This window comes from Ictidomys tridecemlineatus, chromosome 1 (genome assembly GCF_052094955.1).
Source record: "Ictidomys tridecemlineatus isolate mIctTri1 chromosome 1, mIctTri1.hap1, whole genome shotgun sequence".
NCBI lineage: Eukaryota > Metazoa > Chordata > Mammalia > Rodentia > Sciuridae > Ictidomys > Ictidomys tridecemlineatus.
Window position 1 is genome coordinate 160381754 of NC_135477.1, and position 24242 is coordinate 160405995.

Genomic DNA, 24242 nt, shown 5'->3' on the forward strand with positions numbered 1-24242 from the left:
GCCTGGCATGTGTGCGGCCCGGGTTCGATCCTCAGCACCACATACCAACAAAGATGTTGTGTCTGCCGAAAGCTAAAAAATAAATATTAAAAAAAATTAAAAAAAAAAGAACCTTCAATATTTAGGGATATAAACATCCAATTGTCTATGGATCAAACATAATATTTTCACTGAGCTGGAGTTACAAGGTATGTTCATTAAAATAAATATTTATCCAATGCCTACTATATGCAAGAAAGCACTATGCTAAATAGTACTGGGAAGGCTGAAAAGATAGGCAAGATATGTGCCAGGTTTCTAGAGCTGTGGCCATCTAGAGGGCCAACTGAGTGAGAATGACAAGCGCAGAAAGAGCACAGAGGAGTGGACAGTCGCTGCCCCTGGATGGAAGTTCAAGGACAGCTTCTTGGGAGGCCGCATGATCTGCTCCCGGCAGGACAGGCAGCATTGTGGCCTGTGGGTGATCTAGACAGGTGATCTAAACAGGCTGCAGTGGGGGAGACACAAAGGCCAAATAGCTGAAGCTGTGCTCCTACATTCCCAAAGAGCAAGCCTAAGCTATTCTAAGATATTCTATGGGGTTTAAAATGCACAACTGTTATCTCAGTGGTTCAGGTGTTGGGGCAGGAGAATTGCAAATTTGATGCCAGCCTCAGCAATTTAGGGAAAACCTATCTCAAAATAAAAAGGCTGGGGATTGTACCTCACTGGTAGAGCACCCCTGGGTTCAGTCCCCAGCACTATAAAATCAAACAACAACAAAAAACCCTGAAAGAACAAAACAATATCAAAAAGTGTGGCAGGGCTTCAGATATAACTGTGTGTTATAAACAGGGCAAAAGACAACTTTTGTAACTGATCAGAGGAGTTCAAGATAAGCATATTGAAATTATGACAGTTTATTGAAATGTTATGTGAAAGGGTCCTTGAAAAATATTTAGATAATGAAAATTTGCATTTGAGTATTGCCCTTTCAGAGGTGGTGCCAACAAAAATATATCTAAAACTGGAGGTTCCCCTGTCTATGATCAAACTTTAGTTCTCATTATGCTCAAAGGTTGCCCCTAGTCACAAGGCTGATCTCCAGAGTCACTTTCAAGGAAAGAATGTGGCCCCAAGTCTGCAGGAGTAACTTTATGCTGTTATGTCTGAATGCCTGGTGCGTGGCAGGAACTGATGTGTGTTTTCTGAGTAATATCTCATCCTATTAGGGAGTTCTGTCTTTAGGGCTGCTCATTCATGGTGCTGAGGTTCCACTGCTGCTGACCATATGCACACTTGGTTCGGGAGGGATCCATTTGGATATGGTGCTTAGCAGGGGATGTATTCATGAAAAGAACAGTTATATTTTGACAGTCTTTGTTCTTTGGTGCTCCCCTCTCCTGGCTCTAGGGCATGCTAGCCATCTCTGCCCATCTAACTGGTTTGTGCAGTTTGATTTTTGTTCCTGTCTCCCATTTTTGAGTTCCTAAAACTGGATGGGGAACAGACAGATCTGAGGAGTGGGAACATAAGGTTAAGGGAATAATTCTATGAACTGGGCCTATTGTGCCTGACCCTCACATTCTTTCTTTTTCTTTTTTTTTAAAGTAATTTGCCTGTAGCTATGACTGGGCTGAAGTCAACAGGATATGTCATATTCCTCAGCAAACAACCTATTATCTGCAAGAGAAATGCAGGCCTGAAATGCTGATAAAAAGTTGCCATGACATTGGGTGGGTGGGGGGGAGACTTTTGTAAGCCTTGCACAGATCAGACCTCAGAACTTGAGAGATAAGAATAATTTACCCTAATCATAAAATCTGTTAAGAACAGGTTCCCATTAGAACAGGTCAGCATGAGCCAAAGTGACCAATCATGCACAATGGAATCTCGAAAGTCTAATGTCATCCTGCTGTCACTCAAAAGTCAAGAGGTGAACCTGAGTGGGATTCTCTGGAAACTTCCCTGGGCCTCCCAATAAAGGTGGAGGGCAGGAGGGGCAAGTCATCCTTCTCCTCTCTGAGGGGACCCACTTTCTTCCTTGAGATTGTCCCCATTTTTATTTTCCTATTCCTTCTAATAAAACTCACAACTGTACTCTTGAGTGCCATGTCTAAAATCTTTTGGCATGATTGAAAGAATCAGGGTGGAGAACAGGTCTCTATGGCTGGCTGCCTCAGTTTCAGGGTAGGCCTCTGCCCAGTAACCAAACCACTGGAATTTCCTGAGTGATAGATCTTTTGTTATTCATAATAACGAATAAGCACCTTAGGTAACTTCCAGGTTTATAATAATGAGGTTACTGATGTGGGGTTCCTAGATAAGGTTACTGAGGTTGGAGCCAGTCACCAGAAAGACCAGGTGACAGAGGATTTGAGGTTTGGAACTTTCAGCCTACTCAGTGACGTCTGATGTGGGTGCATTGGAGATCAAGAGCTGCGAAAACTCTTAAATAACAAGATTTGATAAGTGTCTATGTGCTAGGAGGGCCCTTGAATCTCTTTATCTGTATACTGATTGATAAACTGGCAACGTTAATAAGCATTTCCCTGAATTCTGAGAGCTGGCGAAGCAGATTCATTGAATCCTGGAGGAGGTCCTGGGCACCCTTGTTTGTATCCAGTTGGTCACAAGTAGAGTGGCCTGGACTTTCAATCCACAGCTGCAGAGGGGCAGTTGTTTGGGACTGAGCCTTTATCCTGCGGGATCTGACACTGTTATCAAGTAGACATATATGAATTGAATTGAGCTATAGACATCCATTCATCTTCTGAATGTGTCGGGTAATAGCTATTCCCCAACCACAAACATCTGGTTACATAAATGCTCTGTGTCGAGTGTGACAATAGAGGGAGAAAATGTTTCTTTTCTTTTTTTTAAAACCTGTCATCAATTCCTTTTAAAGGAGCATATAATGTTTTGTGGTTGGACTATTATATATGATAATCCTGCAGTATCCATGGAGGAAGGGTTCCAAGACCCTGTTGGATATTAAAATCTGAGGATGCTCAAGTCCTTCATACCAAATAGCATGGTATTGCATATAATCTATGAACATCCTCTGGTATAGCTTAAATCATCTTTAGATTATTTGTAATCTAATGACATGCAAATGTTATGTAAAGAGTTGTTAAACTATATTGTTTAGCAAATATTTATAAGAAAAAAAGTCTGTACACATTTGGTACATATGCAACCATCATAGGCTTAACTATATAGAACATGTCATCTTCAAGAATTCACAGCCAGCAGACTATAATCATTTGGTTATACCACTCTATGAGTTCACTTCAAAAACAGCTGTATCTTTGAATATGCTGATTCACATTCAAGCTCTATAAAAAAAACTCGTGAAAATAAAAGTAAATTTTTATATGTACACATACATATACACTGTTGTCCTCTAATAGTTGTGTTAATATAATGATTTTTTTTATTTGGATAATACTTGTATATTTGGAAATGAAGGTTACCCTTTCTGTGGATTTTACCAGTCTTTGCCACATTTTTAAAAAAATCTTACAAATTTATTTTATTGAATTAGTCAGGAAGACCCTCTAGAAATATTTGTTGTTAAAAACAAGGAGACTCTCTGGAAGAGTGGTCCAGAGTTTTCTAGGACACGCATTCTCCACAGCACGGTCTATTTTATTGTTGATCGTTGCTGTCAGTCCACTTCATCAGAGAAGGCTTTGGTTTTTCAGGGTATTAGATACAATAGAAGTTTCCTCAGAATGCAGTTATTAGAACCTTGGGATTTTCTTCTCTCTGTATTGAGTTTCTTGATCTTCTCCAACATCTGAACCTGAAAATAAAACAGATGCTAAAGGAAACTAAAAATTCAAGATCCTCCTCAAAAAAGCTGAACTGACAAGGAAAAACCATTCTTTGATTAATGATGGAGTATTTGAACTCAAATTGAAGAGTCTCATCAGCATAGATCTAGTACTTGGTTTTGAACATCTTGTTTATTTTCTTAATTAAACATAGAACTTAAATTCTTTCAAGATTTTCCTGAGGAAAGGATAAAGGGTTAACTTGAAGTTCTTGTACAATTAAAGTTGATATTGAAATAGTTTCGTCATTTTTAAAAACTTACTAAAAATGGCTCCTTCACTGTACTTGTTCTTTCAGGGATCAGAATCCTTTCACTTATGGACTTATCTTAATCATAGTTAGGCACTAAAAACACTTATCTTCTTTTTAATTTTTTTTTAGTTGTAGTTGGACACAATACCTGTATTTTATTTATTTATTTTTACATGGTGCTGAGGATTGAACCCAGTGCCTCGCACATGCTAGGAGAGTGCTCTACTGCTGAGCCACAACCCCAGCCCCTAAAAACACTTTATCTTATATAACCTCAAAACAACCATGTGAAACATTCTCATATAATGGACAGGAGTACTGAGTTAAGGAAATGTCAATGATCTGCTCAGATTTATGCAGCAGATGTAGCATTTGAGGCAGATTTCACCTTAAAATCTTAGCTCCTGCAAACCATTAATCTTTTATTTATTTTTTTAAATTTTTTTATTGTTGGTTGTTCAAAACATTACATAGTTCTTGACATATCATATTTCACACTTTGATTCAAGTGGGTTATGAACTCCCATTATCATCCCGTATACAGATTGCAGAATCACATTGGTTACACATCCATTGATTTACATATTGCCATACTCGTGTCTGTTGAATTCTGCTGCCTTTCCTATCCTCTACTATCCCCCTCCCCTCCCCTCCCCTCCCCTCCCCTCCCCTCCCCTCCCCTCCTCTCCCCTCCCCTCCCCTCTTCTCTCTCTACCCCCTCTACTGTAATTCATTTATCCCCCTTGTATTATTTTTCCCTTTCCCCTCACTTCCTCTTGTATGTAATTTTGTATAACCCTGAGGGTCTCCTTCCATTTCCATGCAATTTTCCTTCTCTCTCCCTTTCCCTCCCACCTCTCATCCCTGTTTAATGTTAATCTTCTTCTCATGCTCTTCCTCCCTACTCTGTTCTTAGTTACTCTCCTTATATCAAAGAAGACATTTGGCATTTTTTTTTAGGGATTGGCTAGCTTCACTCAGCATAATCTGCTCTAATGCCATCCATTTCCCTCCAAATTCTATGATTTTGTCATTTTTAAATGCAGAGTAATACTCCATTGTGTATAAATGCCACATTTTTTTTATCCATTCGTCTATTGAAGGGCATCTAGGTTGCTTCCACAGTCTTGCTATTGTGAATTGTGCTGCTATGAACATCGATGTAGCAGTGTCCCTGTAGCATGCTCTTTTTAGGTCTTTAGGGAATAGACCGAGAAGGGGAATAGTTGGGTCAAATGGTGGTTCCATTCCCAGCTTTCCAAGAAATCTCCATACTGCTTTCCAAATTGACCGCACCAATTAATCTTTTAAACATTTGCCAAGCTGTGGTATCATAGAAAGTTGTTTGGTCTTTATCTCTGGTTCCTGACACAGAGCTCCTAAATGCTAAATATTCTGTAATTTCCTGAGGGATGGGGTGACATTTATGACTTTTGTTCCACAGAGGCAACTCTTGGCAAGGCCCTTAGCTAGCTTCAGGATGGGGGCTGGTCACCAGGAAGATCACACCTTGATTCAGGAGTCTGGAACTTTTAGCTCCCACTCTTTCAACTTCTGAGGAGAGGAGAGGCACTGGAGATAGGGTTAATAATAATCTATCAAGCTAATGTGATGAAGCTTTTGTGGAAACTACTAAACGATAAGGTTGGTTCAGAGAACTTTTGAATTGTTGAATTCCTCCATGTGCCAGGGAGTAGCATCTCCCAGCTCCACGGAGCCAAAAGCTCCTGCATTCAGAACCCTTCCAGACCTGTCCCCATCACTAGATCTGACTACTTCATTGCAACCTTTATCATAAACTTCTCATAATAAGTAAGGTGTTTTTCCAAGACCTGAGAGTTATTCTAGCAAACCCAAGGAGGGAAATGATAGGAACCCCAGACTTTGTAACCAAGTGGGTAACTTGTGACTGCATCTGAAATGAGAGAAATATTGTGAGACAGAACGAGCCTTTAAACCTGTGAAGTTTGACACTGACTTTATGTACTCTCAGAACTGAACTGAAATTGTAGGACATCCCATTGATAGGTGTCAGAATTATTTGGTAGATGAAAGAAAAACCTTATACAATCTCATCAAAATATAACGCCAAACTGTTTTATTTTACAATTCTTAATGTGGATAAATAAATTTTTATGCGTATATTGGATGCTTCAATTTCATCACTTTTTTTTTTGTTTTGTTTTTGAGGCAGAGTCTTCCTACTTACATTGCTCAGGCTGGGCTCAAATTCATTATCCTCCTGCTTCAGCCTCCTGAGTGGCTGGGACTATAGGGGTGTCACTATCTTCTGTCAATTGCCTGTTTGTGTCCTTTACCAGATTTCCTACTGAGTTGTTTGTATTTTTCTAGTGATTAGTAACAATTTTTTGTATATTAACCCTATGTCTGTATTTTATGTTATAAATTTTTTTTCTATTCTGGGGATTGAACCTGAGGCAGTCTACCATTCAGTTACATCCCTGTGCTCTCATTGTTTTATATATATATATTTAAGAGAGAATTTTTTAATATTTATTTTTTAGTTTTTGGTGGACACAACATCTTTATTTTAATGTGGTGCTGAGGATCGAACCCAGTGCCCCACGCATGCCAGGCGAGCGTGCACCGTTTGAGCCGTATCTCTAGCCCAATATATATATATATATATATATTTTTTTTTTTTTTTTTGAGACAAGGTTTCACCTAGTTCTCAGGGATGGCCTCAAAATTGTGATCCTCCTGCCTCAGCTTCCTGACTAGTTTGGATTACAGGTGTGTGCCACTGTACCTGACCCTTTAAGGCTCTTTAATTTTTCATATTATGTTAGAAGACAGATCTTTTGTAAGGGTTATAAAAAATTCATGTTTTTTAGGTTGGGGTTGTGGGTCAGTGAGAGAGTGCTTGCCTAGCATGTCTGATTCTTTGGGTTAAATCCCCAGCACCACATACACACATACATATTTTTTTAAAAATTAAATTATTTATTTATTCTACAAAAAATTTTTAAAATATGATTTTTTTCTCTTACATTTATGATTTCACATTTTTAGGCCCATTTAAAAAATAGTTTTGGAATTTATCTTGATGTATTTGTTAGAATTCAACCTTTTTATTTTTATTCAGAATATCTAGGTGAATGTTGTAACAACTTTCATTGAATAGTCTAACTTTTCTCCATTGATTGTGAATTGTTGCTTTGTGTCACACACTAAATTCTCAGATTTTCTTGTGTTTTATTCTGAATTCTATCTACTCCCTTGGTGTCTATTACTGTACCATTACCACAGCTTAACAATATGCTTTATCGTCTGACAGAGCTGGACTTTACTTATTACTCTTTGTTTTCAGAATCTCCCTAGCTATTCTCTGGTGTTCACTCTTCCTGTCATTTGGTTAGGTTCCACTTACCCTTTCACTTTCTGCATCTGCTCTAAGGTCTCTGGTAGAGTTGATCCAAAACTTTCAGGGAAAAAAAGGGTGACAATTCCAATCAGGACAGTCAGACTTCCCATGACAATGTAGGGCAGAACTTTGTTATAGGCACCTGTAAAGAACCGAATATAAAAATGTCAGTTAGACACAGATTCCCTGGATGCTCTTAAGAATCATTTCTTAAAGGTGGCAAACAGTAGATATGAGAGCAGTTTTAAATACAAACGTCTTCAGAAGAAAAATAGTCAGCAAAAATAGTCAGCAGATGCCATTGACTGAAGGTCTGTAATCATTTACCTACTTGATTTTGCATTATTGTGAGGTTTCTAATTCTTTCCTGTCAGCTGGTATCTTCCAAGCCACTGGTTAATCATGCATAGCAGATTTTCTGTTGATAGAATTCTTTGCTTACTAAGTTCTCCTCTTGGTATAAGTAATTGGAGATGGAGGGTGGGAGAACATCAAGAGGAAAGAGGTAGACCACTAGGTTTTAGGGAGAAATTCTGGCCATCATAAGTCTGGAATGACCTTGCTTTTGCTCAAACCAGCAGGCTTCAGTGGAAGGTGAGGTCCACAGAGTCATGATTTCTTTTTTTTTTTTTTTTTTTTGTAGTATTGTAGATTGATCCCAGGGCCTTACTCATGCTGGGTGAGTTCTCTACTGCTGAGCCACATCCCCATCCCTTTTTATTTTATTTCTAGACAAGGTCTCACTAAGTTAAACTTGTGGCTCTTCTGCCTCAGCCTCCAGAGTAGCTGGGATTATAGGTGTGTGCTACCATGCCTGGATCCATGAGATGCTTTAAAAAAATCTAAGTAATATATTTAATTCAGTTTAAAACAATAAATGAGGGGCTGGGGATATGGCTCAAGTGCTCGCCTAGCATGTATGAGACACTGGGTTCAATTCTCAGCACCACATAAAAATAACACAAAGATGTTGTGTCCACCTAAAACTAAAAAATAAATTTAAAAAAATAAAACAATAAATGATAAATGTTGGGCACATTCTGTGAAAGCACTGTGCCTGGATTTAGTTTTTTTTTTTTTTTTTTTTTACAGCATTTACATGTCTGAGTTTTATATGTAATAGGATCAATCACTCCACCTCTTTAGTGATGTTGCTAGGACAGGAGAGTAATGAATCTTGATTTCACTTCTTTTCTGCATACAGTGTTTATAGAGGAACACCACACCTATGTATATATAATATTTTATTTGACTTAAAACAAGAAAAACATTAACCCAAGGCTTCTCTGAGGCCTCTGTATTGCTACTAGGAGTAACTATTGTGGAGTTGAAAGCTCCTTTTTGAACTTTGTTTCTCATGTACCAATGGCCCATCACTGGACCATCTGAGCAATAACATGAAATTATAGAGAAGAACAGAGGAGAAATGACACCACTCTGTGTGATAGGTGTGGTTCAGAGCAGCTGTGCAGAGTATATTTAAGTTAGGAAAATGTTTCTCTTTCACTGATAATTTAGAGTGTGTATATTATCTGAGAAATTGTGTCTTTGGGGTGTAAGTACGCATGTTTGTATATTTGAACCTAGGTAACTAAACGATGACTAGGAAGAATTAGGAGGAATATCCACATTTCTTACCAACAGAGTCCTTAATGAAGACAAGGCTCGAAATGCCAAATCCTATATCCCAAAGAAAATACTACTAAAGTTCCTCTGTGGTATTATTCCAAATTGATTTATTCAGTCATATAAAAACTAAAATTTTCTGCATTGCAAAAAAAATCATAAAGTCAAAATGCAAATGATAAACTAGGAGAAATGCTTTCAACATATATACAGAAGGCTAATTTCCTTCCATTGCAAAGAGCTCATGCAAATGGAAGGACAGCAGAATAAAATAGACATTATTATTGCTGTGGGTATATACGTGACTGCATGACCAATGTAATTCTGCAACCTGTACACTCAGAAAAATGAGAAATTATATCCCATTTGTCTACCATTCAGTTACATCCCTGTACTCTCATTGTTTTTATATATATATATATATATATATATATATATATATATATATATATATATAAGATCATTGTACTTTCATGTGTAACTAATTAAAACAAATTAAAAAAATAAATTAAAAAAAAGAACTCTCAGAAGAATGGGCAAGAGACATGATCAGTTAGTTCATTGAAAAATAAATGGAAGGGCCAATAAATATATGAGTAAATGCTCAACAACATTTAAAATTAAAGAAATAAAAATGAAAGCAAGTGATGTCAATATTTCATGTATCAGATGACCAATGATTTAAAAATTGTATAGTCCCCATTGGTGGTGGAGGTATGGAGAAACAATTACTCTCATCTACTAATAATTAGGTTATTTATTGGCACAATATTTAGAGTTAAATTTGGTAATATGTATGATATGTTAAAATGGCATTGTTCCAGCAAGATTACTTCTATGAATCCAAATATATGTAAAAAAAATTCATAAAGGGTGTAGAAGCATAGGGGAATATTCCTTGCAATGTTATTTTGTATAGGGTGAACATCCCTGATCCAACATGCTTGGGACCAGAAATATTTCAGAGATTTTTGGATTTTGGAATAAACTTCACCAGTTGAGCATTCTTACTTGGAAAGTCTGAAATCTGAAATGTTCCCAAATTCAAGCATTGGTGCTCAAAAAGTTTTAAGAGTTTGGAACATTTTAGAATTTGGACTATTCACATTAGTAATGCTCAAATGTAATAGCAAAAACCTGGAAATGGCCTTAATGTCCATCCATCGACTAAATGTATGATATGTATATATATAGTTTATATAAGTTAAGATATATACATAGTATTTACTAAAAAGAAGGTAAAAGAGTACTTATATTCATTTGAAAGGATATTTTGAGACAATATCAAATTTAAAAGTTATAATTTATTTTTGTGCTTAAAATATACACATATGTATATGTGATCACATGTGTGCACTTGCCTGTGTCCTATGCAAAATTAAACATCTGAAAGGTTGTTCATAAAGTCACCTGAAATGGTATTGGTTACTTCTAGGGAGAGGAGAGGTGAACTTGTACTTTTTCCAATGTTTTCTATACTGCTTGAATTTTTCAAAATGAAAATCGACTACTTTTATTTTTAAAACTAAAGAAAGAACAAACAGACAAGATGCATCTCACCAAGGTAAACAAAGTAGGGAGCAATGATGCTGCCCACCCTGGAGGCCATGGAGGTGATGCCCACCGCCATGTTCCTGACCAGGGTGGGGTAGAGCTCTGCAGTGAAGACATACAGCATGGAGAAAGCAGAGGTGACCCCAAATTTTCCCAGCATCACCAGACCGATGGACACAAAGTAGTAATCTGGAAAAGAGGCCCATTGTAAACAGAGGTGCTTTAGATGCAATGTTAACTAAGTTGCTTTTTGTGTCCTTTGTGCTCTAAAGGGAATATTTTCATTAAGATAAAGTGTTACCAGATAACACTATCTCTTCAAATATCTGACCAATGGGGCATGGACCAAGATGGAGAGTGAAAGGTGGATTTGTACTTTGCTCCACTATTATTCTAGATCATAAGGTATCCGGTGACCTTTGTCCACTTGTCTTCTGTTTGTGACAACAGTTTCATGGCGAGTTGTTAGCAAGTAGAATAGTTAAGTTTAATCTTTAGAGAAAAAGGCCAATCATTTCCCTCCTGTTTCTTCTTATTAAGAAATACATGTCTATGTATGTTACTATGTATCTTATTGACTTAACATTTTTATAATATGAGACAGTTGGACATAGAGGAAAAGGTAAACATGTGCCCCTTTGTGTCTTATTTAATTACCTAAAGATTCAGACCATAAAATTGCTAAATTTATAGTGGAACCACCATGTGTTATCAATTATAACACTTGAACATAGACTTCTAGAGAAAAGGTTTGAAGGAACCAAGAAATTAGGAATCAAGAGTGTGACACAAAGAAAGAGGTTTGAGAGTTTGGTCTTTCTTTGAGGAGAATTACCCTCCCCCTTTAATTGGTGGTTTCTGATTCCCCAAGGCTAACTCTTCTGTTTGAAGGTAGTTTTGAATGCAGAAAACTCCATAGTCCTTGGCTATGACCTGGCTAATTTGATCAATCTCTGATGTTATCAAAGAGCAGTAACTCATAAATGGCCTAGTCAACGGGATGTTCTGGGAAGCTGTTCACCTTGGTTCACTTCTTACCTGCAGGTACCACTTGAATCAAGAGGAGGACACCTCCTCCCCAGAACAGTACCCCAGCTATGATATAACGCCTGGGTAGTGTTCTCAGCAGCAGCCAGGCTGTAATGTAAGCTGGAACTTCAATCAAGGCAGAGAGGAAACAGTTCAGATAGGGATCTCCATGTAAATTAGGAACATTGAGGGACAGACCAAAGTAACCCACTGAGGTTAGCATCCTGAAAGAGGAAAGATAATCAATCAAAATGGCAAGTGGATAAACAATCTGAATCACTTTAAAATTTTATCATGATCAAAAGGTTGTCTAGAACTGGGCGGGGCATGTAGCTCAATGGTGGAATGCTTGCCTACCATGTGCTAGGTTCTAGATTTGATCCCCAGTACAAAAAAATAAAAATAGACAGAAGTTGTCCAGATCTTAAAGTGTTATATAAAGCCACTAGCCACATATGGCCATTTAAGTTTAAGTAAATTAAAACTGAATTACAAATTCAGTTCCATCAGCCACTCTTTAGGCATTCAATAGCCATGTATGGCTTGTGGCTACCATATTGGGCAACACAAATATAAAACATTTCCATCACTGCAGAAAGTTCTATGGGACAGTGCTAGTCTACAGAGATCAGTATTTAACAGGGTAGACTCCCCTGTGCACAAATGTGCAAATTTGTACAAATCATTAACAGTTCTAAAAAGCAGAGGTTATCTGAAGAATGTTTTCAGGAACACTGTTGGATCTCTTTGTACATACTAGGTCAAGCTGAGAAGCACAAGGACAAATCCAAAACAAAACAAAAAATTAAACTTGCTTGCCCTAAGCATCTTAGTACTTTCTGTTAGGAATAAGAGCAGCTCAGGTGGAATAGTGACTTGTTGGTTATCGGCATCATAGCACTACTGCTAGAGATACACTGCATCAGGGATGCAGGAGATGTAAGAACACAGCTAGGAAGGCCACATGCCTGGGACACATCTGCTTAATCCAGAAACAAAAACTCTGAATTAATGAATCACAAAACAAGATGGCTCTAAAAATAGACTGGGTTCAGCCTAAACCTACCAGTTCTGATCTTTTTTTTTTTTTTTTTCTCTTTTAATGATGCCACTGTGGGTAGGCAGGTTCTTCTTTTTTACTTCCTCATTTTTAGAAGATACTTTGTTAAATCTACTCTACAAAAATTATTTCTGTGCCTTAAAGCCACTCATTAGTTTGCTACAAGTGAGTGTGAAAAGCATGTCAAGACCCCAGTTCAGACAGGAGGCTCCAGGTCATTCTTACCTCACTGCTCAATTCCTGTTCAGCATCAGGAAGCAGGAACTCAATTAGCCTCTCTGCTTCAGGTACCAGGGATATCATTAGTCTTTTTTTTTTCTTTTCTATAATTGTGTCTTTATTTTATTTGGTTTTTATTTTATTTTATTTATTTATTTTTATGCAGTGCTAAGGATTGAATCCAGTGCCTCACACATGCTAGGCAAGTGGTCTTCTACTGAGTTACAGCCCAGCCCCATCACTAGTCTTAATCCCTTAATGTTAGGAGGGATTAAGAGAATCCTTTCCTTGTATATCCAAGTACTGCAGACTCAATGTTGGTCCCTATAACGGTTTTTGTTTTGTTTTGTTTTGTATTTAGTCCCATGAATTAAACTGAGGAATTCCCAAATAACTTAGAAATCTATAATTTTTATTTTTCTTCAGGGAAATCCAGGCCTTGCCATGTTTCCCTGGATAAGGGAAGGGCAAGGCCTGGGTTTCCCTGAATTAAGGAAAATCACATGAATATTTAGATGCTGTGTAAGTGTATTTCCAGGTCACTTATTACTTACCACAAAAACAAAGACATAATGGTTATTATGGCAATGTTCCAGGTCCTGAACAGGTCCAGAATGTAAACTTTTTGCTGCTTTGAGGAGTTTAGCTCCTGTAGCTAAAATAATGCAAATAACTATGAGATTGGGAAGTAGTAAGGAAGTATCTTGGGTATGGGAAAAACTTATGTATGTGACTCTTACCTTTAATATGCTTACAAATTGCAAGGGGAATAAGTGATTTTGCATCTATGATGCTTATCCCAACACTTTAAAATGTTTGCAGCCCTTTGTAGACAGAGGCCTTCAAAATATACAATAGCAGCCCACCATCTCCTTATCATAGTCTGACTTGCAGCTATTGGGTGAGGAGGGCTGTGTGACCCCAACCACTTGGAGGTCATGTCTGCTTTTTGATAACTTTCTTGTTGTTTCTTAACATCAGAACAGACTCTGATTAACTGAGAGTGTCCTTAGGCAAGTTATAATTTTTCTTCTCTGAGATTCATATTACTTTTCTACAAAATGGGTTTATTAACTGGGAGTTGAGAAGATTAAATAAGATCATATATGAAACTTAGCATAATATTTGAACTATAGTAAAAGCCCAATACATCTTAACTATATTATATTATTACTATTGTTATTATTGCTGCACCATTGAGGAAAAGATGCTAGCCATCTTTTGGCTAGTGGTTAGTGGCAATTTCTTACTGCTGTCAATAGTTTTCATTTTAATTTGCTGATGTTAACTTGTCATGAGTTGTGAATTTTCTATAATTAAGCTGGTTAGAATTGAAGCTAAAATACAAGTTATAAGGCTCTGATGTGGGGGATCTCTTGGAGATAAAGTAGGAGATTTTGTGGTCCTATGGTGTGTGTTCAGTAACAGACTGAGGGAGGAGTTTCTATCAGGAAAATAAGAGCATCGGCCTGCGATTGTAGCAGGCGTTCCCCAAATATCAGTGCCCTTTTTTCCAGGTGCTCAGACACTGACACAGCTCACAGCCACACTGCCTTTTCCTTCCTGTGCTATTTGGAGAACATGCCCCTAGCAGCATGACCCAGTTATTACAACAAAACAAAGCCACTTTATGAACTAGTGGGATCTAGAAGTCCTCCTAGAGGTTTTGGGGGTGCCACACATAGTCAGGACCTGTGGGCAGGCCTGTGCTAACACTTGGTACTTCCACAGGCCCTTGCTAAAATGCAGATTCCCAGGGCACAGTGCTTCCCTAGCATGTGTGAGACCCAGAATTGCAATAAACAAACAAACAAACAAATAAATAGGCAAATAAGCAGATTGCCAGGTCCTACTCTGGGCCTGCTCACTATGATTCTTCTATAGAAATCAGAAGCCTGGGAATCTATATATTTAAAACCACTTGAGTGACTGTGATAAATAGCCAATTTGGAAACCTCAGGACAAAAATATTGTGTATCCAGTGGTTGTCCCTGGCCTGGATCCTGCCACCCAGAGTCTCTGGATCAGGCATGTGAGCAGGTTGAAGGTGCTTCTTCTGAAACCAGGGAAGCTCAAGATTGTTTCCCAAGATGATACTCTCTCTCTCTCTCTCTCTCTCTCTCTCTCTCTCTCTCTCTTCTGTCCAATATAATGCTACTGCCCTTAACATGAAGTAAAAAATCACATCTTTTTATAGCATGCACTTTGACACCAAAGAGACGTAGGTTGTAAATCCTAAGAGCTGTTGATTCCAGGTAAATCACTTAATTCCTCTGTGCCACAGTTTCCTCTCCTGAAAAATGGAGCTAACAGCAGCACCTACTAAAAATATGGGGAGTATGAGTATCTAACATGAGGTGAATATAGTGCTTGGCATCTAATAGGGTCTTCATCATTCTGAATGGGCCTCTGCAGGTCCTTCTAAAGAGGATCCTATAGGATGATGAACAGGGGAGATGACTGGGCCTCTGGAAGGCATAAGTTGCCTTTCCCTCAGTGGACTTGTCTAGTTCAGGTTAGATGTGTGTCATATCAGGAAGAAATGAGACTCAATCCCGAGCATGTTTGGAGACAGGATTTTATTCTTATTTGTTCATAAGTATATATCTATTTGATGATGCTTTCATCTTTCTCTTAGCAATTAGTCTGTAAATTTCTTGAAGATAGGAACCAGGCATAAATATCAACAAATACACGGGGAAGCAGGAGTGTTAGACACTTCCCATGTTATTTTTGTATCCAGTTAAGTTGATTAAGACTGGGAAGGACTTAATTTGAAGGGTGAAAGGACTTAGTCTGAGAGCTTGGGTTCATGGCTACTATAATTAAGCCTATAGCCATAACCAGAATATCTGCTTTTAGAAAAGGTCCTGTTAGCCAGGGACAGAAGAAGCTCTCTGGTAGAGCACTGGCAAGGCCACTGTCCTCCACAGAGTTCTGCTTCCTGGGGCAGCCAGTAGGGCTGATTTTAGTGCATGACATGCATAACTCTGCTGAAGCCACCATAGTCTTCTTCGGGAGTCCTGAGAGTCTCTGGCCCTTTTCTTAGCCAGGAATGCCCTGCCCCATTCTTTCTATTCAGCTAAGTGAACCCTGCTGCCCTCCTGCTCTGGACCTGCTTCTTCAGTCCTTGGGCCACCCTGCCTTCTTTCTCTGTACTGTTAGCACAGGGTCCATTCCTTAGCATTTCCTCTCTTATCATTTTCCTTTCATGGAATCCTCTTGCTTTCTTAATGACATTCTATTATTTTAAAATTCTATTCTTATTTTTCTTGTTTTCTCTGAGAGCCAGCACCGCATGGTGACAGCATGTTCTCACTATCAAGACGCATGACTGCCTCCATGGAATACCATCTTTCCCTTGTAGCCAACCTGCCTTTCAGGGCAGAGGATGGTGTGAACCCTGAACCTGTGCTCTCAGATCTAATGGCCTTAGACAGGATACATAGCCAGACAAAAATGTGCAAAGCTTTCTCACAGGCTTTGGTAAGATTCAAGGCACAGTGCAGAACCCAGGGTGGACTAGCCCTCAAACACATTTTCTCCATTTAATCTGGACATTTAAAAATCATCAGTACATAGCTATGTCAACAAAAAATTGAAGACCAACTTGCAAATCAAGGGGAAATATTTGCTAAGCAATTTACCTGTATTGCTTGCCCTGAATACTTTTTGGTTGATGCAGACTGAAGCCAGACCTTTGCTAGGCAAGCACTCTACCACTGAGTTACATCCCCAGCTACTGCAGTGAATTCTTAAATGGCTCTTTAAGATGGATTTTTTAAAAAAAATTATTTAAGAGACAAGTTCTTGCTACATTGACCAGACTAACCCCAAATGCCTAGGCTTGAGATCCTCCTGCTTCAGCCTCCACAGTGGCTGAGACTACAGGTGCACACCACCATATCCAGCTGGATTTCATCTCAGAACATAATCATGATTGTGTTCCTTGGCTAGTACAGAATCTGGTTCATTGTAGACACTTAACAAATGAAATTCCATAAGATCAAGAATGCAGAGCTGATCTTAAGAGGAAACATCTGCAAATACTTACCTCTGCAGGATCAAATATCACAGCTGGTGCAACTGTATTGTTCATCTTTGCAGCTCTTTGGATGATAGCTTCAGCCTCTTTAAATCTTCTCTGGGATATTAGCCATCGGGGAGATTCAGGAATAAACCTAGAAGTCATTTTTAATAGTTTATAATCTTTCACAACAGCAGGATTTGATACTATTAACTGTAAGCTTCCCTTGGATCATTTAATTTTATAAAATTCTGGTTTGTATTCTTTAAAAGTTTTTATTTTAATTGATGAATTTATTTTGGTACTGGGGATTGACCCCAGGGCACTCTACTATTGAGCCACATCCCTAGTCCTTTTTGATTTTTATTTTGAGACAAGGTTGTTGAGGCTGGCCTTGAACTTGTGATCCTCCTATTTTAGCCTTCTGAGTTGCTGGGATTATGGGCATGCATCGCTGTGCACTGGCTATATTTTTGTTTCTAACTGATACATACATAGTACATACATACTATACATATTTTTGGGGTACAGTGTGACATTTCAATTAGTGTAGACAATATGTAATAATCAGGTGGTCTTTTTAAAGACCACTGGGTGCAAGCCTTCATGAGATGTCCACTGGATCTTAGAAATAAATGAAAATACCCTCAAGTTTTAAACTTCTGATTGAATTGCAGGATTGGTCATCAGTTGTGCTTGAGACCAGGACCAGATCATAAGGATAACCTTAATTGTGGGTATGTTTAAGCTATGGCAGCTGCAGAAGGCCAAAATTCAATGACCGGTGTAGCTCTAAGGGGGACTGTAAGTGCCTCAAGAGAGGAGAATATCTTTTTTGGTGAATTCATTCCTCACAGGATCATAGGGACCCATGTAGTGATGTTGCAAGTTTCTTGGGTAAAGGTTGGCTGGGGCATTTGTATTCCTTAAGTTTTTATTTTCTGCATTCAGAGGGAAAGTTGAGGGCACTGGCACCACCTATGGGCTGTCCCTATGGCTTACAGCAGGTTTCTAGGTCAGCCAGAGTCCCAAACCAGTTTTTGGGAGATGAGCTCCCATGGTTTCTTTCCTGTTTTATTTTGTCCCCCCCCCCCAATATCTAAAAACATAATTTAAAAAATTAAATAGTTCATACACATTGATAACAGATGTTCAAACACAGCTACAAATATAAGACTGTTCTTTCCTGTCTTTCATTTCTCAGACTCTTTTAGGCATTCCCCTGCCAAATCTTGTTTTCCTAACCTAAGTGTCAGTACTCAGTTTTCCTAGAAAATAAATTACAAGTAGCAGGTACAAAGGTCTCCTCTAAGTAATAGGTCCCAAAGCTGCACCAGGGATTATCTCACAACAAAACTAATACATCTGATGTATTAGATGGCCAGTGACCAGTTCCCTTCACCAGCCTACTTAGCACATGGGTTGGAAAATGTGCCCAGTTCGCATTTTTCAGAATATGTTCTTAGCTTGTCCTTGTAGAAACTTGTGTTGATGTTGTCAGTGACCCCCAGTCATCAGAGCTGAGCAGTCTAGTAAAACTTCCAGAATGTCTTATATCTGTGTTGTTCCCAAAGCCACTAACTACATATTGAGCTAATATAACTAGTGTGACTGAAAGGATGAAAGTGTAACTCTATTTGCTTTTAATATTAATTTTAATATAAATGGATACACAGGTTGGTGGCTGTATAGAATTAGAGGTTTTACTACAAGGCCATATTTCATGGACACCTTTATTGAACAGTATCTTTCTCCAACTAGGTTATGCTTAGAAATGTCCTGCCTTCCACTAACAGAGTAGAGGAAGGGCACTGAGATGCAGGAAGGAGGGCAGGACATGGGGAAAGATGGGGGAATGAAATCAACCAAATTATGAATATAGCATAATTTGGTTGATTTCATTTCCCCAATGAATCCTGCATGTATATAATTATAATGCACAAATTAAAACAATCATAACATTAATGTAAGGGAGATCATAGAACAGAGCAAGTAGATGAGGGATGGAGGTAAGTAGAGAAATGAAAGGTTCTGGGGAATGAGATTGATCAAATTATGTTATGTGCATGTTTGAATATGACGTAATAAATTCCACTATTGTGTGTAACTATAACACACCAATGAAAAACAAAGAAATATCTTTCCTTCTTTCTTCTAATTTCTAATATTTAGTCAGCCAGAAATTGCTAAGACTTCTCTACTGTTCATCTATGGCTTCTTTCCCCAACCCATCCCCACCTACTATACTCCACACACACTTGTGGCCACTTCCTGCCAAACTTTTTAAAGGGAATTTGGGACATTAAAAAAAAAGTCCAGGCATGGTGGCACATGCCTGTCATCCCAGTGATGCAGGAAGCTGAGCAGGAGGATTGCAAATTTGAGGCCAGCCTCAACAATTTAGCAAAATCCTGTCTCAAAATAAAATGTGGATATGGGGGAAAAGGCACACTCATACATTGTTGGTGGAACTCCAAATTGGTCCAATCAATCTGGAAAGCAGTATGGAGATTTCTTAGAAAACTTGGAATGAAACCACCATTTGACCCAGCTATCTTACTCCTCAGTCTACACCCCAAGGACTTAAAATTAGCATACTATAGTAATGCAGCCACATCAGTGTTCATAGCAGCTCAATTCACAATAGCTAAACTGTGGAAGCAACCTAGATGCCCTTCAATAGATAAATGGATAAAGAAACTGTGGTATATATACACAATGGACTATTACTCAGCATTAAAAGAGAATAAAATTATGGCATTTGCAGGTGAATGGATAGAGTCGGAGAATATCATGCAAAGCAAAGTAAGCCAATCCTAAAAAATCAAAGGCCGAATATTCTCTCTGATAAGTGGATACTGATCCATAATGTGGAGTGGGTAGGCATGGGGAAAATGGAGGAACTTTGATTGGGCAAAGGGGAAGGAAGGTAGGGAGGGGGCATGGGGACAGGAAAGATGGTGGAATGAGATGGACATCATTACCCTAGGTACATATGTGACTGCACATATGGTGTGACTCTACATCATGTGCAACCATAGAAAAGTAAAATTGTGCTGCAATTGTGTACAATGAATCAAAATTCATTCTGCTATCATATATACCTAATTAAATTAAATAAATAAATATTCAAAAAAAAAATGACTGGAGATATATAGCAGTAAATCACTCCTACACTCCTGGGTTCAATCCTCAGTACCCAGAAGGAAAAAAAAAAAAAAAGTTCCAAACCACCTTCAGTGGTTCTATGCAGGTTTGACTCCCATTTCCAGCCCAGTGAACTTGTAACAGGGACTTAGTGGCTGCTTTGGCTGAAAATGTTGACTCTTCACTTGAGCCTGCAAATATCCAATGGGTAACTAGAATCAGAGTAATGATGTTCATCGCATTCCACCATCTTTCCTGCCCCCATGCACCCTCCCTTGGTACCTCTGCCTCCATTTTTGCATCTGTCTCCTTGGCTCTGTATTATTTTCAGAGCCCAGGATTCTAGAAACAACAGGTCTGGTTGAGAAACCTCTTGTGATGAGTTGAAACTATCCTCAACCCCAGGAAACAGCAACTTTCTTATTGCAACCAGCTGATAAGTCCCCTCCAATCAAATCTGAGGCAGTGATCAACCAGACTGCAGTTTAATCAACACTGCTTGACTTACAGACTTCTGGCCCCCTTCCTTATATAGTCCTGGAGCTCACATCAGTAACCCTGAAGATGGGGTGATGACACTGGTCCTCTTGTCTTCGTGATATAGATACACTGATTAAAGTTCCTTTCTGGCCTTCACAACTGCTTTTCTCTTTGATTGGCATCTTGGAATGTGGCAGAACCTAGTCTTTGGGGACCTCCCCAGAGGCTCTCACCCTAAAACTCCAATAACATGGGGCCCCTGGAATCTCTACTTTTAAATTGCTTTTTTAGTGCACAAAATCTCTTGTCTAGAAATCATTTCCGAAGCTAATAGAGTGCCAAATGAGGTTGCACACTATAATCTTTCTATAGATTTACTTCAAATTAAGCAGGGGTGGGATGTTGCTGGAGAGTCTGTCACATTCTGATTAGGCAGCAGGGTCCCCAGGACCCTGAAGCAGTCCCTCCTCATCCCAGTCCACTAGCCAATGAATATCATTTAAGGAAGTCTAGCCCTCAAGGACTAGATGTTCAGAAGAAAGTTGTTTTGGTTTTAGAGGAAAATGAAAAGACTTTAAGATAATGAAAACTTTCAGGGTGAGCACTCAGCTCATGAGTGCTGGCCCCCTGCTGCCCTCTGTCTGAGGAAGTCTTGTCCCTGGTACAATGTGCCCATAGCCAGGAGCACTCGTGGACCAGCCCATGGACAATGAAATAAAGAACTCTCCTCAGGGCGGAGTGAGGCAGCTTTGTGTGGAATGAGTCTTCTCTGCTGAAAACTCAGGGGTCTGAACAAGAGCTGCTGCTGTTATGATATGAGGTCCTGAGGAAAGATCTACTCAAGTGTGTATGGGCCATCAGAGCTCTGCTGTTGTTCTCCTCTCTGATAGCATCATACAACAATAAAAGTTTAAAAGTACTGATCGCTTAGGCCAAAATGACAACATGAGCCAAAGAACACAGATTATTGAAATAATTTATCTCAAGAGGCAGAAAATAACCTTGTCATGTGTCTTGAGAGCCCTGGTCACCAACATTTTTTAATAGATTTAGTTAGCACAGGGATTATGGGAAGAAGGACCAAGGATGTGATGATGATAATGATGACGATGACTCCATTCCAGAAAATTGCTCAGCTCTTGCCAATCTGGGTGCTTTCCTTAGAGGCAGAGTTGTATAGATAATAGCCTCTCCTCATTTACTGACCCTCAGGCTGGGTTTCAGAAGAAACTTACATATAAATAAGAGTAACATTTGGCCTTTAAAAAAAAATCTCTTCTCAAATTCCAGGGAATTAAGGGGAAAAAAATTCTCCCTCCATACCCTAATCCTCACCCCACATATACCTCATGCCAAAAATTTGTGCTGCTAAACTGCACAGTCTTGGAGGTCATAAGAAGCCAGTACTACGGAGCAGTCCAACCTGAGCTACCTGGCCAGGCAAGGAAGGTCAAGGTGGGCTGTCAACCCCTGTGGTTGCCTAAAAGCTGCAGCAAGATAGACCATCTGGACAAATTCCCAGCAGGATATGACAGGAAAATCATGAGGTCTCACTCATCTAAACTGTGAATTCTAAATAATTATCAAAGAAACTTTTATTACATAATTTTATAAGCAATTGTATAAGCAGATAGAAACCAACCAGCTACTACTGGTTCTTTGGTTAATGAAACAAACCAAGAAGAATAAATGTGTGTGTGTGTGAGAGAGAGAGAGAGAGAGAGAGAGAGAGAGAGAGAGAGAGAGAGAGAGAGAGAGAGAGAGAGAATCCCCTTTCTTCTTATTTAAATATGAAAATCAAAGAAATGGGACATTCCAAAAAAGGGAGTATGGCTTGGACCTTATTCCATTATTGTTAATCTGTTCTTTCCCCTCAGATATTCCAGTGAGAGTCACATTAGGTAAGACTGAAGCTAGAATCTCCAAATTTTGTAATTCCCATTAACTGTTGGGGAGGTCCTGGGGTGGGGGTGGGGGGTAGATCAGTAGTATAGCACTTGCCTAAAATGCACAACATCCTGGGTTCAATCTCCAGTGGTGGGGAAAAAGAGTTAGGGACTGTAGGAGAAGAGAACACTTCTTTAACTTCTCTTTAAACAAAAAAGAATCCCTCCAAGTATCCAAGTAGATAAGCAGGAGCACCTTAGATGCCAGTCATCATAAGTAATTAAGTATTTCTTGGTATCTGTATGGCCTTGGTTCCAGAATCCCTGCAGGTATAAAAATCCTAAGACTTTCATGTCCTTTATATAAAATAGTACACTATTTGCATATAATCTGCACACCTTATCCTGTATACTTTAAATACCCTCTAGGTTACTTATAATACCTAATATCTAATATAATTAAATATATATTTATATATATATAAATATAATAAATAAATAAATAATGTATATATATAAATAAATAAAATTTATTTATTTATTTATTTGGGTGCCGGGCATTGAACCCAGGGTCTTGTGCATGCTAAGTATGTGCCCTACCACTGAGCTATCTCCAGCCCACTAAAACTTGATACAATTAAATACAATGTAAATAGCTATTGTTATATTGTATAGTTCAGGGAATAAGGACAAGAATAAGGTCTATACCTATTCAGTATAGATGCCTTTTACAAAAAAAAAATCCTCCTTTGATTGAATCTGTAGGTGCAGAACACACAGATACAGAAGACTCACTGTACTGTAGCTGAATAGAGAGATTTTCTTTTTTAAAATTTTTAGTTGTCAATGGATACAATACCTTTCTTTTATTTATTTATTTTATGTGGTGCTGAAGTTCAAACCCAGTGTCTCCCATGTGCTAGGCAAGCGCTCTCCCACTGAGCTACAACTCCAGCCCAAGAAAGAGACCTTCTAGAGGACAAAGTATCAAAGGCAGAGGGCAGAGTTAAAAACAAAATCCCACAATACCATCTCCACCAACAACCTCAACCAACAACAGACGAGAGCCAGGAGACTCTGGGAGGGGATCAGAATCCCCCCAGAACAGGGCTTTGTAGGATAATGAATAATCAAAACCCAGCAGTCTGGGCCCACCCATGAAGAGACAGAAACTCTCCAGGCTTGGGCTTGAAGGCAGCCACCTCAGGTTGCAGTGGGCCTGGCTGGGAACAAGTGAATCACACTCACCACCACAGTGGGACACACAGCACCCCGGGCACTGTCAGTGCCAGCAGCAGCATCCGCCAGTCTCTGATGAAGTAAGCAAACAGTGGCAGCACCATGTAGCCCACGGCAAAAAACGTGCACACGCCTAACGTGGAGAATATAATACGAACTGACTTGCCAAGAATTTCAGTTCCTGTTCAAAACAAGGGAGGAGTGTTAGCATTTTAACCTCACTTTAAGATTGGCCTTATATGTCATTATCTGGATGTTGGAGTTCACACTACAACCATGTAGAAAAGGTGAAAGTTATTTGTTCATGGCCCAGAGCAGGAGGGGTCAGGGTGGGGGAAGATGGGAGGAGATCCAGGATGTATGTACTTATGGAAGGAATTCCCCAAAATGTTTAAAGGAGCCATAGATTTGCATTTGCACAGTGTGTGAGAGGGTCGAACCAGGAATGGAACCCAGGGCCTGGCCCTTGCTAGGCAAGTGCTCCAGTGAATTACATCCATAGCCCTTTTTTCCTTTTAT

General features: G+C 39.0%; 1 protein-coding gene across 3 annotated transcripts in view; it reads right to left on the bottom strand.

Annotated features, from left to right (window-relative positions):
• Positions 1-3392: 3392 nt before the first annotated feature.
• Slc22a4 (solute carrier family 22 member 4) overlaps positions 3393-24242 on the bottom strand; it is a 48853-nt gene continuing 28003 nt past the window's right edge. The window contains exons 4-10 of one of the 3 annotated variants that reach the window (XM_005335780.5): positions 23733-23904; positions 16999-17125; positions 13499-13599; positions 11675-11889; positions 10643-10825; positions 7463-7598; positions 3393-3787 (exon numbers count right to left, since the gene is read on the bottom strand). In XM_005335780.5, the coding sequence (XP_005335837.1) occupies positions 3712-3787; positions 7463-7598; positions 10643-10825; positions 11675-11889; positions 13499-13599; positions 16999-17125; positions 23733-23904 (1010 nt within the window). In that variant the 3' untranslated portion in view covers positions 3393-3711. The remainder of the gene's footprint in view (positions 3788-7462; positions 7599-10642; positions 10826-11674; positions 11890-13498; positions 13600-16998; positions 17126-23732; positions 23905-24242) is intronic. The other 2 variants (XM_040272567.2, XM_078050904.1) reach the window with 2 other exon arrangements.